Source organism: Acomys minous, assembly GCF_964271855.1.
Source record: "Acomys minous genome assembly, chromosome: 6".
Lineage (NCBI taxonomy): Eukaryota > Metazoa > Chordata > Mammalia > Rodentia > Muridae > Acomys > Acomys minous.
In genome coordinates, this window is record NC_140487.1 from 8,613,850 (window position 1) to 8,631,896 (window position 18,047).

Here is an 18,047-nt window from a genome sequence, read left to right on the forward strand (position 1 = left end):
CCAATTTGAATGAATACTAAACAGTAGATTTTCATAAGAAAAATGTGTGTTAATCATAATCAGGCAATGACAATAAATTTTATACTAAAAAAAGTTAAAAAAAAGTAACACTGAACTAAATATAATATGACATAGATTGTAGAATGTATATATAATCCAAGGAACCAGAGCAGTGGTACTATTTTTAACACCTATATACACTTTAAATATACTCTTATCCACCAACGTTGAATTATCTCTACTAATTCTTGGTAGCTAAGTGTAATCACACTTGTAAACCCAGCATACAGGAGGATGAATCCAAGTGATTCTATGAATTCAGGAGTTAATCTGAACAAAATGAAAAAAAAAAGTTCCCTTAGAAATTAAGTTATTTTATGTCATTCCTAACATGTATACTTTATAAAGTAAGAAAGTGTAGTTTAATATGCAGTTTGAATTTTAATACTTTTTTTCCAATTGCAAACATGTTAAGGGTCAAGTAACTCTGCCTTGTTAATTATAGAAGTGAATAATTCATATACAACTGTTTCGCCCTGTATATAAACACTCAAAGTCTAGAAAGCTACTAATTTAGAAAAAATAGTTGTGTACTTTATCAAAGGAAGTTTTAAATTGAAAAAATTCTTGAATTAATAAAAGAAATATTTTGCTTCCCAAAAGGAAATATTTAGAGCAGAATTGGTAATTCAAAAAATGAAATGAAGCATTTAATAATTTACTTTAATAACTGAAGAAACATTTAAGAGAGCAGAAAAATCATATTGTGAGATAAACAGTAAATAATTAAAATCAATGAAAGAGAAGTAATTATAATAGTAAAATTAGGACACACATGGCTATAGCTACAAAATTTGAGCTGTAAAGGGACTAGTGAAACTATTTAGGAAGAGAAAATGATTATAAATATTGTAAATGATATTAGAATAAAAACTGATAGACCCGCCAAAAAAGATCAATATAGGGAATCCTCAAAAAAAAAAACTAAGTAGATTCAGGTGCAGTGGTGCATTTCCGTAATCCCAGGACTTGAGGCTGCACAGGCAGGCAGATCCTTGTGACTTTGAGGCTAGTCTAGTCTACAAAATGAGTTTACGACAGCCAAGGCTACACAGAGCAACCCTGTATTGAAAATACAAACAAACAAACTAGTAAAATTAAATAGTATTCTACCATATGACCCAGCTATTCCACTCCTTGGAATATACCCAGAAGATGCTCCAGCACACAACAAGAACATTTGCTCAACCATGTTCATAACAGCCTTATTCATAATAGCCAGATCATGGAAACAGCCTAAGTGTCCCTCAGTAGAAGAATGGATAAAGAAACTGTGGTATATTTACACTATGGAATACTACTCAGCTATTAAAAACAAGGAATTCCCGAAATTTGTGGACAAATGGCTTGAACTAGAAATGATCATAATGAGTGAGTTAACCCAGAAGCAGAAAGAGTCAAATGGTATCTACTCACTTATATCTGCACACTAGCCCAAGTCTTCACTAACCAGGAAAGTGAGACAGAGGGGAGGACATCCTATTGGGACTCTAGGTGAGAGAAGCATGGGAGAATGGGGAATAGAAGGATCCAGAGGGTCCTAGAAACATACAAGAAGAATATTATGATGGGCAGATCTGGGCCCAGGGGTCCTACTCAAACTATGGCACCAGCCAAGGACAATATGCGCTGTAAACCTCAAACCCCTATCCAGATGTAGCCAATGGACAGGACATTTTCTACAGTTGAGTTGAGAGTGGGGTCTGACTTTCACATGAACTCTGGTGCCCCATATTTGACCACATCTCCTGGATGGGGAGACCTGGTGGCACTCAGAGGAAGGATAGCAGGCTACAAAGAAGAGACTTGATACCCTATGATCATATACAGGGGGAGGAGGTCCCCCTCAGTCACAGTCATAGGGGAGGGGAGTAAGGGGAAAATGGGAGGGAGGGAGGAATGGGAGGATACAAGGGATGAGATAACAATTAAGATGTAATATGAATAAATTAATAAAATATATTTTAAAAAGAAACCAGGTAAGTATAGATGTATTATGGGGTAGGGCGCATGTGAGAATAGCAGAATAAACTTGAAATGAAACAGCCAGAACAAAAAAAGGAAATCTGTGTAAGAGAGCTCCAACTGCACATGGGGGGCGGGAGCTCAACCCAGAAGTAGGAGTGATGAGGAGTAAGTAATAGCAAACTTGTCTCTTAAGTCCTGAAAGGCTCTTGCTATTTAATACTTATTTACTAAAATCATATGCAACACACGTAAGGTGATACATGCAGATAAAATCTACCTTAAATGTATATGATATGCTTAAAGGATGTTATACTACCACTGGGCCTCATAAAGCTCCCCACAATAACCATAAATTATCAAACCCCAAGTGACAGGTAGTAAAACTCTCATTTAGCAGGTTTGGTCAAGGAGGTCCAAGTGGTTCCTAAAACAATCCTGACCTCAGCTGTTGTGCGTGGTTTCCTCTCAGATATGCCCGATTGCTGACAGCACCACATACATAGGACACAAGACTCCTATGGCTCACTGGGTCTAAGCTGGCAGCCTCCTTCCTGAGGTCTGGCTTATACAGTCCCATAAAATCCTATGCACCCTGCCAAAGGAAGGAAACAGTTGATAAATGTACTCAGCTGAGACATGCTTGAACCATAAAAATGACAAGCATGCCAAGATGTATGTAAGGGTGTGAGAGTGGCACTCAAGTGGCTGTGGTAAACTACAGCACTCTAATTGGACTGAAGGCACACTCAAGAGGAGGGCAGCCATGCCTGGCACTAGAAATCTAGCCAACCTCCTGGGTGAGTAAAGTCATGGACCTTAGAAAAAGATCTACTATCACCACTTTGCCAGACATTCACAATTTCTAACTACATTCTAATCTTATCTTTACATCACAGATGAATGTAGCTACTACTCTTTATTAAAGAAGGTTTTTTTGTTTGTTTGTTTGTTTTTACAGAAAATGGAGACTATCACAGAAAGCCTTATTCAGAAACAGGCATGGCTGCACAAACAGGATCTGAGCAATAGCAATAGCCATGCTGGTGCAGAAGGGGAAAAGACTCATGAGGTCACAACCCTGTGAGGACACGGCAGGTCAATGACGACAGATGAGGGTTAGCCTTTTCAAGGGATAAGCCCCTTAAAAGTTAGTTCAGTGCAAGGTGGTCAGCGCTTGAAACTATAAACACACAAACAGAAAAAAAAGTGTTGAACAGTTCTGTTTATATATCTGTTCATACATAGACATATATGTTATATAGATATGTACTATCAGAGAAGATAATATAAATTATATATAATATATATTTCTATATCAGAAAATGTATCTGAATATAATATATCATATATACATTATCAGAGAAGATGTTAGAGGGAGGGAGGGCACTAAGATGAATGTCATCAAAAAACAATATTCTACAACATGGTACATATAAATTAAAATTAGACAATGCCACCATTAAAAAATGAAATAGCATTTTTTTTGAGAATTAGCACCATGATTTATTTTGAGGATTTATTTTTATGTAGGTGTATGGTATGCATTAGCTGCACTAGGAGGCCAGAACAGGGCGTTGGATTCCCTAAAGTAGGCAGTAGTGAGCTGCCTGACATGCATGCTGGGAACCAAGGTCTGGTTCTCTGGACAAGAATGGAGTGCTGTTCACACAGAATCCATTTCTCCAGCCAAAGATGGACCAATGATTTAAAACAGAAACAGAAAAAATATATAGAGAGAATTAAGAAAACAATTTATGAAATTTGAAAGGGAGAAAGATTAAGACAAATCTTCTTTGTGGTACAATTCAGATTCTTTATATGAAGTTATAGTTACTTGTAAGTTCAAATTAATTAAAAATGATACATATCCCAGTTTTAAAAAGTAGATTATTCTTAGACTCGAGATGAAATACTAGTCAGCTGTTAAAAACAAAACAAAACGAAACAGAAACATTAATGAAATTGCAGGCAAACGGATAGAACTAGAAATGATCATCCTGAGTAAGGATAACCTTGTCCCAGAGAGAGGCACATGGTAGGTATTTTCTCACTTAGTGGATTTTAGCTATACATTCTACAATGCACAGACCCAAAGAAGTAAGTAACAAGGAGGACTGAAGGGAGGACACTTAATTCTCATTCAGAAGGAGAGTAGGATACACAGAGGGAGTGGTTGAGGAGCGGGAACGAGGTAAGAGAGGAAGTGTGGAGAGATATGAGGGTGATCAGACCTTGAGAGAAAAGGGGTGTAAATGCAGATGGCCTGTAGAAAAAAGAGAAACTGTAGGCAGGGTCATCTCTGTGACAAGCTGGAGACCTAAGTCAGGGTAGGCTACTGGGCAGATAGGAAGCAGATTCTAGAAGAGACTCTTACTAGCAAGGGCAATAGATGCTGAAGAGAACTTGCCCCAACTAGATAAGACTCCTAGTAGAGGGAGGAAAACACCAACCCACTACAAAAACTTTGACCCAAGATTTACTCTGCCTACAGGATGTGCAGGGATAAAGATAGAGCAGAGATAGAGGGTATGCCCAACTAATGGAGGACCCAATCGAAGACCTACTCCATGGGAGAGAACCAACCCCAGACATTATTAAGAATACTCTGCTATGCATATAGACAGGAGCCTAGCAGAATTATCCTCTGAGAGGCTCCACTGAGCAGTGCTTTGAAACAGATGCTGAGACTCACAAGGAAAAAAAAAAGCAATACAGATGGAGTCCTGTGTAAAGTGGGGAGAAGGAGAAAAAAACTCCTTGTAGGTAACAGGCGCTCTAAAAGAATACCATCAGAGCCAACTAGACAGTTCCCAGAGAGGCTTACTGAGTCTGAAACAGCAATCGAGATTCAAACTCGGACTGGACTTCATGTGGATATTCTAACAACGGCAGCAGGGACTGTCTATGAAATAGACTAAGGGCAGCTTTTTCATCATTTCCAGACTGCTTTGCCAGGCCACGGGGGTAGAGGATACACTCAGTCCTGATGCTACGTGGTGAGCTGGGGTGTATGGGAAGGGGGCTTCCTTTTCTGAGGAATGCGGGAAGAGGGAAGAGGGAGAGGGAGGGAGGTTGCCTGGGAGAGGAGGAGGGAGGGGGCTACAGGTTGGAAAGTGAATAAATAAAAATTTAAAAAATATTTTATTAATTTATTCATATTACATCTCAATGGTTATCCCATTCCTTGTATCCTCCCATCCCTCCTCCCTCCCATTTCCCCTTACTCTCCTCCCCTATGACTGTGACTGAGGGGATCTCCTCCCCCTGTATATGCTCATAGAGTATCAAGACTCTTCTTGGTAGCCTAATAGCCTTCCTCTGAGTGCCTCCAGGCTTCCCCATCCAGGGGACGTGGTCAAATATGGGGTAGGTGTACTAGTATAATTTGAAAGTTTCAAAATTCCAAAATGTAGTTATGTCATTTGTTGTCCAACATGGTTCAAAAGAAAATAATGTGCATTTCACAGCAGGATGAGGATAATCAGATACATTACTTGAACGATGTCAGTGACCCAGGTGATTCTGACTCTATGTAAGTCCATGTAATCAAAGTGAAGTTCATGATTCTGCTCAGTAAGGATAAAAGAATTACTTAAATAAAAGACAGCTCTGTGGGGAATGGTCCCAGCTACTTTTGTTTGGAGCAAAAGATTTTACAGTAATAAAACAAATTTAATGGACTGGTTCACTCTTTCTCAATCATGCTGTTAAAGTTTACTATTGAAATTCTTCCTCTGTGGGGAATTACCATCACTTCAGTCTATTTGCAGCCTCTGTCCTATATAGCAGCAGGACATGTTTGCCTTCAGAAATACCGAGTTGTAACAGTACAGTGAATTTTGCACAACAAAAGCAGTTATATTTTAAAGTCTTTTACAGATTTCTACTATAAGTAAGAGATTTAAGAGATCATAATTTATTAAATCCATCCCAATAAGTTTTTAACTTCAAGACTGAAAATATAAGAAAAAAATTGTGTCGTTTAGCATTAGATATAGCCCTATTCACTGCCATTTAGAATTCTCATATAATCAGAAAAAAAATCTACTAATCTGTATTTGTCTGGAAAATCAGTGCTCATTTAATAACAAAAACAGTATTTTGAAATAATGTCTTTAAAATTTTAAATCATGTTCTTATGTTTGTAAGCAAGAAAATCATTGTCTTTTGGTACTGACATATTAAAAAATAATCCTAGACTTTTTCAATTTCAATTCAAGATTCACTTGAATCTACTTTTATTTCGCTATCCCTTATGCATTTTTTGTTTATAAAGATTTTATTTTATTTTTTGGCATACACATTTATATTATTACACATAGAAAGACTACCTATAGTACGAAGAACCTTGAAACAATCAGGAATTATATAAATGTTATATTCAGGGTGTTCTGGCTAATTTTATTTGGTAACCTTGCATAACACATCTTTCCTATCTTGGTAAGTCTAAAATTCTGATTGAAAATAATTATCTATCATATCTCATCTCTATCAACTTAAAACATCTATTCTGACCTAAAAGCATCTTAACCCTTAAACAATTAAGCTTAATTGTAAATATAAACTATCTTGTTTTTCTCCCCATCAGGGACTTGAGAAGGACTAAAACTTAATTACCTGAGTGAACTGGAAGTGAAGGTTAGCAGCTTCCCAAATGAAAAAATTACAGAGATGGTTTGCTGCCTGAACAGTCACCCAAAGCTCTCTATAAAATTGCAACATCATCTTCAGTCTTCTGGCCCAAATATTGGACAGATATATTTGTGAGGCAGAAACTATTGAGGACTTGATTACCCTGTCCTGGCCAAGTTTGGCTGTGGACTCTGCCGGCATCCAAGCTTGCCTATTTTTAGGCAGACTTCTGTCTACGGCAGAAATGAGAACATTTTGCCCAGTGGCTGGTTTGCCACAATTCAAACCATCTCCATAAGGAGGTTCTTTGATGCTCATCATCTTCTTACTGTAGTCTGAGTGTTGCCAAGAGTTAATCTGTCTTGTTATTAAGTAATCTTTCAAATATTAAAAGCATCTTTAAATGCTATATTCTATAAGTCTCTGAGGCTTTGACAGACCTTATCTAACTATTTTATCTTATCTATCTATAGGATCATATCTATATGTTAAACTTAGGATGTATATTCTTGTGATAAAAATAGACTAGTAATTGACATGACCATGATTTCATCAACTAAGAGTTAGCTTGTGTTAGTTAAGTATCCTAAATAGCCTACAATAGCACATGCAAGGTATTGGAAGTAAACTTCGTATTATAATTGCATTGTATAGGTTCAATAATTTATATTAAAGTAAAATGTATATAGATAATGTACGTGGAGAATAATCTTAAATTTTAATTCTATACCAATGTATCTAAATTAAATTTATTTTGTAGAAAATATACAGAATTCTATACTAATGAATTAACAATAACCTTATTCCATAGTGTGTATGTACCACAGTTTCTTTATCCATTCTTCTACTGAGGGACACTTAGGCTGTTTCCATGTTCTGGCTATTATGAATAAGGCTGCTATGAACATGGTTGAGCAAATGTTCTTGTTGTGTGCTGGAGAATCATCTGGGTATATTCCAAGGAGTGGAATAGCTGGGTCTTGAAGAAGCCCTATTCCCATTTTTCTGAGATAGCACCAGATAGATTTCCAAAGTGGCTGTACTAGTTTGCATTCCCACCAGCAATGAAGGAGTGTTCCTCTCTCCCTACATCCTCGCCAGCATGTGGTGTCGCTTGAATTTTTGATCTTAGCCATTCTGATGGGTATAAGATGGAATCTCAGAGTTGTTTTGATTTGCATTTCCCTGATGACTAAGGAGGTTGAGCATTTCTTTAAGTGTTTCTCAGTCATTTGATATTCCTCTGTTAAGAATTCTCTGTTTAGCTCCAAGCCACATTTCTCAATTGGGTTATTTGGTTTGGTGATGTTATATTTCTTGAGTTCTTTATATATTTTGGATATTATACCTTTGTCAGACATAGTGTTGTTGAAGATCTTTTCCCAGTCTGTAGGCTGTCGCTTTGTTCTCTTGACAGTGTCTCCTGCCTTACAGAATCTTCTCAGCCTCATGAGGTCCTGTTTATTAATTGTTGACATTAAGGCCTGGGCTGTTGGTGTTCTGTTCAGGAAGTTGTCTCCTGTGCCAATATGTTCCCGGCTCTTGCCCACTTTTTCTGTGGTACATGTACACTAGGGAATACTAATCCGCTATTAAAAAACAAGGAATTCCCGAAATTTGTGGACAAATGGATTGAGCTAGAAATGATCCTAATGAGTGAGTTAACCCAGAAGCAGAAAGACTCAAACGGTATATACTCACTTATATCTGCATATTAGCCCAAGGGGCATGTCCCACGAAAGCCTTCATTTACCAGGAAACTGGGACAGAGGGGAGGACATTCTATTGGGACTCTAGATGAGAGAAGCATGGGAGAATGGTAAAGTAGAAGGATCCAGAGGGTCCTAGAAACCTACAAGTAGAACATTATGATAGGCAGATTTGGGCCCAGGGGTCCCGCTCAAACTAAGGCACCAGCCAAGGACAATACAGGCGGTAAACCTTAAGCCCCTACTCGGATCTAGCCAATGGTCAGAACATTCTCCACAGTAGAGAGGAGGGTGGGATATGACTTTCTCACATACTCTGGTGCCTCACCTTTGACCATGTCCCCTGGAGGGGGAGACCTGGTGGCACTCAGAGGAAGGACAGCAGGTTACCAAGAAGAGGCTTGATACCCTATGAGCATATACAGGGGGAGATAATCCCCCTCAGGAACAGTCATAGGGGAGGGGAATAAGGGGAAAGTGGGAGGGAGGGAAGAATGGGAGGATACAAGGGATGGGATAACCATTGAGATGTAGCAAGAATAAATTAAATAAAAAATTAAAAAAAATAAAAATAAAATAAAATAACCTCATTTGTTAGTAACAAATAATGCATTTGTCTGAGAAGTAGCTCCAGTCATCTACTACGTATCCTATGCTATAATTCTGTATCCTATGCTATAATTCTTTTTAAGCTCTATCCTCATATTTATGAAAGAAAGAGAAAGGAAAAGAGTACATCTTTGAGTCCAACCTTGTTTTCTCTCTGAATAAGATGAATTATAACTGATAACCAACTATCAATAAAGATAAGCATCTGTAGCCCAAGAGAGCAATCAAAATCCTACCTAACCCCCCTTAGAGAAAATGGGGTGTCATTCTGTTAAGGTTTCTTCATGCTGATTTGGGGCAAATAATACCTTTATAGAGGCCCCCCCAAAAAATTGGGGGAAATGGTTAAACAAGCCAGGAATAGTATTTGTGGTCCAACTTCTAAATGCTGAGAACTTCCAGGCTTAATAGGAGTCCTGTGTGCGACAGTTTGAAATGCTGAACCAATTGGGATCAGAAGCTTTCTTTGAAGCTGTCCTGGGAACTGTTCTGTTCTGGTGAAGAACACCACCCAATGCACTCTGTGCTGGAGCATGAAGGATGCATGTTGTCAGCATCCAGCATGCTGAGAGGAATGAATCCTGTCATGTCAGTTACAGCTTCAGTGTCTGGTTCTTTTGTTTTGAAAACATAATTTCTCACAAGCATTATAAAGTCCTAAAATTATAAATATATGTGGTGTGCATGATGCACAGAACAATTAAGGCTTCTTCTCTGCTCTTTTTATGAACAGAAGAAAGATATCTGCAAATCTTAATTCTTGGCATATGAAGAATGACATCTAATAACAAGATTTCTGTGACCAACACCCATCCTTGTCTATGCATAGATGTTCATATCTCAGCCAGGCTCAGAGCTTCCTGCGTAGTGGGATTGGCAATGTCTGCTTGTTCTACAGTTTGAACTTACATCCTGACTGCAGCCCCCTCCTTTATCTCCTCCCTATCCTACACTCCTTCCTTCAACTCCTCCCTCTCCCTCCCCGAATCCTCAGGAAGAGGAGTCTTTCTCCTCTAACATCTGATCTCTGCCTATCAAGTCTCATCTGCATGACCTGTGTACTTTTCCTCTGCTGCCTAGCAGGGCCACCCTGCCAGGGGAGAAGAGTTCAGTGTTGTTAGAGTCCATGACAGAGTCCATGTCAAAAGTAGTCCTTATTTGACATATTGTGGGACCCACAAGGTGACCATGCTGCCTATTTACTACATCAGAGCAAAGGATCTAGGTCCATATCATATATGCTCCTTGGTTTGCACATCAGTCTCTGTGATGTAATGTGGATATCCTGAATTAAGTGGCTAATATCTGTATATACACACACACACACACACACACACACACACACACACACACACACACACACACGATGCATGTCTTTCTGTGTCTGGATTATCCCAATCAGGATAATTGTCTTTAGTTCCACACATTTGGTTTAAAATTTCAAGATTTTTCTTGTTTTTAAAAGCTGAGTATTATTCCAATGTACCAGAGTTCCTCTATCTATTCTTCTGTTTAGGGACATCTAGGTTATTTCCAGGTTCTGCCTATTACAAATAAAGCTGCTATGAACATAGTTGAGCAAATGTCCTTGTTGTATGGTGGGGCATCTTTTGGGTATATACCCAGGAGTGGTATGGCTGGGACTTGAGGTAGAACCTTTCCAATTTCTTGAGAAAGTTCCTGACTGATTTCAAAAGTGGTTGTACAAGTTTGCACTCCCACCAGCAATGCAGGAGTGTCCCATTTCTCCACATCCTCACCAGTATATGCTTTCACTTGGTTTTTTATTTTACTTATCTTTTTATCTTCTTTATTATTTTTTTCCTATAATCTTCTTTCCCATTGTTAAATGTTTGCCCACAACTCAAGCCAAGGCTTGGAAATGAATTGCACCCCATTAAAATACATAAGCAGGCACGTGCACACACACACACACACACACACACACACACACACACACACACACACACACTTAGGATTCTAATGGATAATACATGTATTAGGAGATACCACGATTTCTTATGTTTTTATGTTTTTGTTAACAATCATTGAAAATACATATATGGCTTATTTTGAAAGTTAGAAACTAGTTATGATTTGTATAATAATAACAATGTTAGAAATGTGCTCCACCACAGTGTGATGCAATGAAATTCATATGAAAACATTTCCTGAGTGTCTCTTTCACAGATGAGAAATAGAGAAAGTAGATTTTTGTCTGCTTATGAGCAGGGGAAAGAATGGCAGGTGTCACTTCCTCATTTTGAGAGACAAAACTTTCACTGTAGATAGAGACAGGCTGAAGAGAATCCAGGTTTTTCACACTAATCTTTTGGAATGCAAATGAATCTCTGCAAGTGCCAGATAAACTCTGAGTCTCTTGAGATTCCTATGTAAACTTACCTCTAAGAACTTTGACCTCACTTTCCCTTGAAATGTAAACATATGCCAACAAATAACTTCCTGGAGTCCACTCATTATTCTGTATTGTGAATTATTTACCCAGGTTTGCTGTGAGTCTGATATCCAGTTTTCAACACAATTTGCTCGTAAGTCTCCAGCTCTGCAGAAACAAAGGTGGTTTTCTATGTGCTACAGATTTATTATCATCAGGGAAATTCAAACTATTACGACAACGTGATTAATGGGATCCCGATATGCTCAACAGAGATAAAGATGGAGAATGAGCAAATTGTTAGGCCTCAATTCAATGAGCATTTAAAAGTTAATTCATCACTATAAAAGTCACACAGATCAAGTGCTGTGAACGAGGAGGACCCCTGCTATGTTATTTCAATTCAAATACAAACATTGCCCTGGTTCATAAATTAACTCCACTTTTCACGCTTCTGAAATTATATGAAGCACAATGCATTGGAGATATTCTTTTCTTTTTGTGTATTAATTTTATACAATATCTTTGTGAGAATTGTATGAATTGTGCTTTGGCATTGAAATCTACTGCTTTAATGTAGCACACACACACACATACACACACACACATATTCATTGCATACTCAAGGAATATATCTATATATGTGTGTATTTTATGTTTAAGAAATTATTTCATACAGTTTTGAGCAAATATTAAGCCTGACATCTTCACAGTAAGCCAATAGGATGACAAGGGCTTTGATACTGGAGTCTTCAGAGTTAACTTTTCTCTGGCTGTGAAACTGCAGTTTTCAGCTTTCACAGTCTTGTACTGATTAGATGGTGTTCACCTCCAGTATTAAGGATAATCTGCTTTATGGAAATTCAGTTGATTTTAGTTATTAATCATGTGAAAAATTCTTTCTTTAGACTAGTCTGATGTTTTATTAAATAACTGGGCATTGTAGCTGAATGAACAAATAAAGTTTACCATCTCAGAGCTGTTACAAATAGCCCTTCTGCGATAATACTTGTTCATGTAATGGTTTGATTATGAAATATTCTCAATAGGCTAATGTGCATAGAGATTTGGTCCTTAGCAGGTGGTACCATATTTGGAGGCTGAGAGCTAGAGACACCCAACTGATATTGACATAGGTTGTTAGGCGTGAGCCTTTGAGACTTATCATTTACATAGAGTTCCAGATTATCTGTCATGTTATTCAAGGCCTGTGTGTATTATAAACATGCTTTCTTATGTCCCTCCTCTTATGTCCTTTATGTGTTGCTTTCTTTTTTACTGTTGGTTTGTGATTACATGTTGCTGGTCAGCACATAAAGTGAAATAAAACACCTATGTTCACAATAGTTATTTTGTGTCAAATATGAGATAGATTAATCTCTTAAATCTTTGAATTCTTACAATAATCTTGTGATTGTACCCATTTAAAAGATGATGAAAGTAAATCATAAGAGATTTAACATGTTAGCTTTGATCACATTCTGTCATGTTAAAGAAACTAGTGTTTGAACATGGAGGTCCAAGAGCCTTCATTCATTAACACTAAATGATATTATTTTCTTTAATTAAACTATTTAACATGTCATTGAATTATTTAGATAGAAAGTATTACAACTACTCTAGAGACTGAAAAGTAAAATTCAGTTAAGTTTTCATAATGCACTACATAGAAATTGTGAAGGCTAAAGTTTGGGGGTTCTCTTTGAAGAAATACTTATTCATGAATGCCACTTTTAATGTTTTACTTAGATATTTGTAACAATATACCTTGAGGTAATCCTTTAATCATATAAGAGAGTCCATCTACAAAATAATTGCAATTAGTGTGTACTACCTTATTTTCAAATAGTGTCAAGATCTTCATAATATTGTGACTGGCTAGCAGAGATAACACATTGAGTTAAACAGCTACTTACTTAAAATTTCATGGAAAAGCTGTTTATGAGCCTGTGCTTTAATATGAATTTTATCTCTTACCTCCTCCAACAAACTTACATTTCAAAAACCATCCAACTTCAATTTGACAATATTTAGAAATAAAACAATTAAAGATGTAATTACACTGAAATAATTCATTAATGTAAGCCATAATTCAGAAATCAGTTATTCCCATGTGAAGAGATTCTACCACAAGACATCAGGGAAATCACATTAGGACACAGGGTAAAGAGAGTTTTCTGTAAGTCTAGAAAAGAACAGGTCTTTCTTTTGAGTCCCAGAAGGAAGAAAGAAGGAACCTTCTGCACTCTGTGACCTTGGAGTTCTAATATTAAAAAGTGAATTGATTTCAGCAATTTATACAGAGGGTAATGCATTTCAAAAGCTCTCCTACACTAATAACATTTTTTAAAAAGATCTTTATTTATTATGTATACAGTGCTCTGCCTACATGTACACCTGCAGGCCAGAAGAGGACATCAAATCACACATTATAGATGGTTGTGAGTCACCATGTGTTTGCTGGAAATTGAACTCAGGACCTCTGGAAGAGCAGTCGGTGCTCTGAGCCATCTCTCCAGTCCCCCTTTGTTTCTTAACCTAAGAGAGTTAGCAAATTATTTGAAATATATAAGCAGAATATTCATGATGAAAGAGTAAAATGAATTAACTTTGCTTATATTGAGCACAATTTTTCAATTAATTAGCCTATTCTCTAAGATGTGAAGCTGAATGACAGAGATTCCAATCAAAATTCCTCTTGGCAAATGGATATTGTCTCTAAATAATAAGAATTCTGTTTTTTTTCCTAGAGAAGGATGCTGTGAAGGATCACGGGTGTGTAAACAATGTATCACTGAAATTCAGAAAGCAGTAAGACCTGCAAAGAAGAATGAGAGAGGAGGACCTGGTACTGTCTTGAGTATCTTCATTTTTAAAAGGTTGGTTAAAAAGGGTGGGCCAGGATAAAAAAAATGCTAATCTTAAATCATTATTATGTAAGTGTATTTATTTTTATTGTTTCTAGTGAATATAAACAAAATAAACATATTGCTAGGTGAGTTAGACAAAGTTCAAACCTGAGCTATAAAATGAAATGACAGGTGTTGTGCTGTGAATTTAAAATAGAGACAGAATACTAAAAGAATTTGAGCTAGAATGCTATCTGGGAAGGAAATTATTTCTTCAAAAATTGTGAAAAGAATTGAAAATTGTGTCTAAAGGAAATGTTACAGAGAAAAACAAAGGTAGTTATTGTAGAGAAAAACAATGAATGATCATAAATAAAAGGCAGTTAGACTAAGAAAATAAAGATCAGAGCTTTCCTTTGGAAAGATGAAGTCAGGAGTAAAAGAAAGGGAAATAGAAATACCAAAACTGACTATACTCAGATAAAAATGATTGAACTGGATGTAAGATTTTGTTGTGCATTAGTTAATTATTTGAACTATATAAAATGAGTAAGTCTCTTTAGGTCAAAAACAAGAGAAATGGCTTCACTAAGATAGACCATCACAATAGGCTTATAAATTAGATTCCTATGGTTACTATGATAAACTACCCAGAGTGGATTGGGATCACATGTGAGGAAATATATGTAACAATTAGCTTTTGACATTTTACGACTTTCATATTGTGTTACATAACGTGAACAACAATTATATTTACAGTTAGAAGAACTAAGCAAAATAGCTCAAACTGTACTGCTTTAAACAACATAGATTCATCCTCTCACATTCCCAGGAGCCAATGTTCCAAAATTCTGCCTCATGGACCTTAAACATATGTGTCAATGTGGCCACAGATCATCGAAGGGTCCAGATGAGAACCCACACTCTGTCTCCTCAGGTGTTCTACTATCCTGTATTTCCTCATTTTTGGATGCATTCCTCCCCCAATTTTCAAAGCTAATGTCCTTAAATCATATTCTTTTTTAAAAACATTTTATCATGTTTCTTTTTAACATATACATTTATATTATTACACATGGGTAAAATAAACTACATACAGCAGGAAGAACCATGAGACAATCAGGAACTATATAAATGTTACATTCATAATGATTTGGCCATTTTTATTTGGCAAAGTTAAAGTAAGCATCTTTCCTATCTTGTCAGGTCTAAAATTCTGAAAGGAGATTAATATCTATCACATCTCATCTCTATTAAATTAAATCATCTACCTTGATCTAAAAACACCTTCACCCCTAACCTATTAAGGTTAATTGTAAGATTAAACTATCTGGTCTTCAAACCCATTAGAGACTTGAACAAGGATAAAACATAAATGCCTGAGTGAACCCGGAATGCAGGTTTGCAGCTTCCAAAATAGCAAAATGACTGAGACAGTTTACTGCCTGCACAGTCACCCAACACTCTCTATAATTTTGGAGCATCATCTTCAGCCTTCTGGCCCAATATCTCTGACAGATATATTTGTGAGGCAGTTACTATTGAGGATTTGCTTACCCTGTCTTGGCAGAGTTTAGCTGTCAACTCTGCCTGCATCTAAACTTGCCCATTTTTAGGCAGAATTCTGTCTGTGGCAGAAACAAGGACATTTTTCCCAGCGGGTGGTTTGCCACATTTAAAGTCAACTCCATAAGGAGGTTATTTGATGCTCATCTTCTTTGAGGTAGGCTGGGTGTTGCCAGGAGTTAAAATATTTTGTTGTCAAAGAATCTTTAGAATAATAAAAATACATCTTTAAATGCTGTATTCTGTAGGTCTCTGAGGTTTTTGAAGACCTCATTTAACGATTTGACCTCATGTATCTATAGACTCATATCTATTAGACATAGAATATATATATATTTTTTCAGAACAAAAGAACTGGACAATGACCCTGGATCAGACTTGACAGGATTCATTCCTCTCAGCAAGCTGGATGCTGACATCCTGCACCCTCCATGTTCCAGCCCCAGCCTCAGTTGCTGTTACCCATCAGAACAGGACAGCTTCCAAGACAGCACTATAGAAAACTTCTGATTGCTTTTGGTCAGACTGTCTTATACAGGACTCGTATTAAGCCTGGAATTTCACAACTTTTGAACCCTGGACCACAACTGCCATCCCTGGCTTATTTAATGATTTTTCCCTAATTGGGGGGAGGTCTTTCAAAGGAATTATTTGTTCCAAATCTGCCTGAAGAAACCTTAAGAGAACGATGTCCCATTTTCTTTAAGGTGGTTAGATAGGTTTCTGTTTACTCTCTTAGTCTACAGATGCTTATTTTAATTGAGAGTTTGGTTATAAGTATTATTGATCTTTTACAGAGAGGAAACTAGGTTTGACTCAGGGACATATCTCTTTTCCTTCATCTTTCTTGTGTAGGTAAGGAGATAGGAGCTAAAAAGAAAGAAAGGGGGATATAGAAATATGGAGGAAGGACAGAACAAAAGGTAGATTATTAAATCTATTCCTCATCTCAAGGTCCTAATTATTACTCACAAATAAAGTTACCTTCTAATTCCATGGTATTGAATTTTGTATATTGATGTAAATCATGCTCATGTAAAAGACTAGTGTAATTTTATCATGAGAATATATATTCTAGGTTTAAACCACTCATTCATTTGTGGTATAGTGTCTTCCATAGCATATACCCTAAGTAATGGTAAAGCTTGACTAATTCTATATAAAATTTGAAGAATTAGTACTAATTCTTCATATCTTTTCCAAAACCTAGTGGCCCATTTTATAAGAATATAAAATACCGCATATGAAAAGATGAGACTACATTGTCATTCAAATAGCAATAATCCATGGTAAATTTATAGTTTAATTATATGGTATTTGTGGTGTTCTTACTGAATTTGAATTTTGTTTTGTATTATATATTTAGAAACTTTATATATACTCATAATGTTTAGATTTTAACAATATTCCATTTATCAAAGAAACTAATTTTATAATGAAATGAGTTGTGTTTAGTAATAAAAATAAGGAATGTTGAGTAAAAACTAATAGGCAATGGTAAAAATGAAAAGATTCAAAACAATGACTATTTATTTTCCTTATAATGAAAAAGTAGCTCCTTGTAAATTTCATGTCTGAAAGTAATATTAAACATCTCTAGTCATATTTTAAGGGGGGAAGTTTAGTAATCTAATAAACTCAATGGCTTATATTTGTCATAAAAAAACCAGCAAACACCAGTTAAATCTTCCTTCTGGCATCATTAACTATAGCTTTATTCATTCTGCCTTTAAAATTAGTTTTTAACTTTTAACTTAACTATAAAATTATACATATAAAAGTCATACATTTATATTTAATTTATAATTAAGAGCTTATTCAACATTTTGTTTTAATAAACCAGGTTTTTTCATTGGTCTTTATAAGGTAGAAAAAGGATTTCCTCATTATAAAAATAAGAAAATGAGACCCAACATAATAATAACTCTTTAGACATGAAATATCTTCCAAAGTTCAAGTGTATGAATGCTTGATTTCCTGCGGGTGGCACTGTTAGGGTAGAACATTGAAATTTAAGTAAGTGGAGCCTCACTAGAGAAAATTACATAAGTGCTTCATGACCCATAGCCAGGCCAATTTCTGGTTTCCATTCCCTCACCTTCCCAACTGGTAACTCAATATAGCAAAAAGGCCTGTGTTCTTACTCCTATAGGAGCTAGTCCTGAAGTCATGCCTTCTTTGTCATGATGAATTGAATCTCTCAAACCATGAACCAAAAAACAAATGTCCTCTCTCTTAAGATGTGTCTTGTCGGGTATT

General features: G+C 36.4%; 1 protein-coding gene across 2 annotated transcripts in view; it reads left to right on the top strand.

Annotated features, from left to right (window-relative positions):
* LOC311599719 (uncharacterized protein) overlaps window positions 1–18,047 on the top strand; it is a 49,994-nt gene that overhangs the window by 12,931 nt on the left and 19,016 nt on the right. The window contains exons 3-4 of one of the 2 annotated variants that reach the window (XM_084785716.1): window positions 2,987–3,108; window positions 14,124–14,252. In XM_084785716.1, coding sequence (XP_084641842.1) covers window positions 2,990–3,108; window positions 14,124–14,252 — 248 coding nt within the window. In that variant the 5' untranslated portion in view covers window positions 2,987–2,989. The remainder of the gene's footprint in view (window positions 1–2,986; window positions 3,109–14,123; window positions 14,253–18,047) is intronic. The other variant, XR_014779979.1, reaches the window with a different exon arrangement.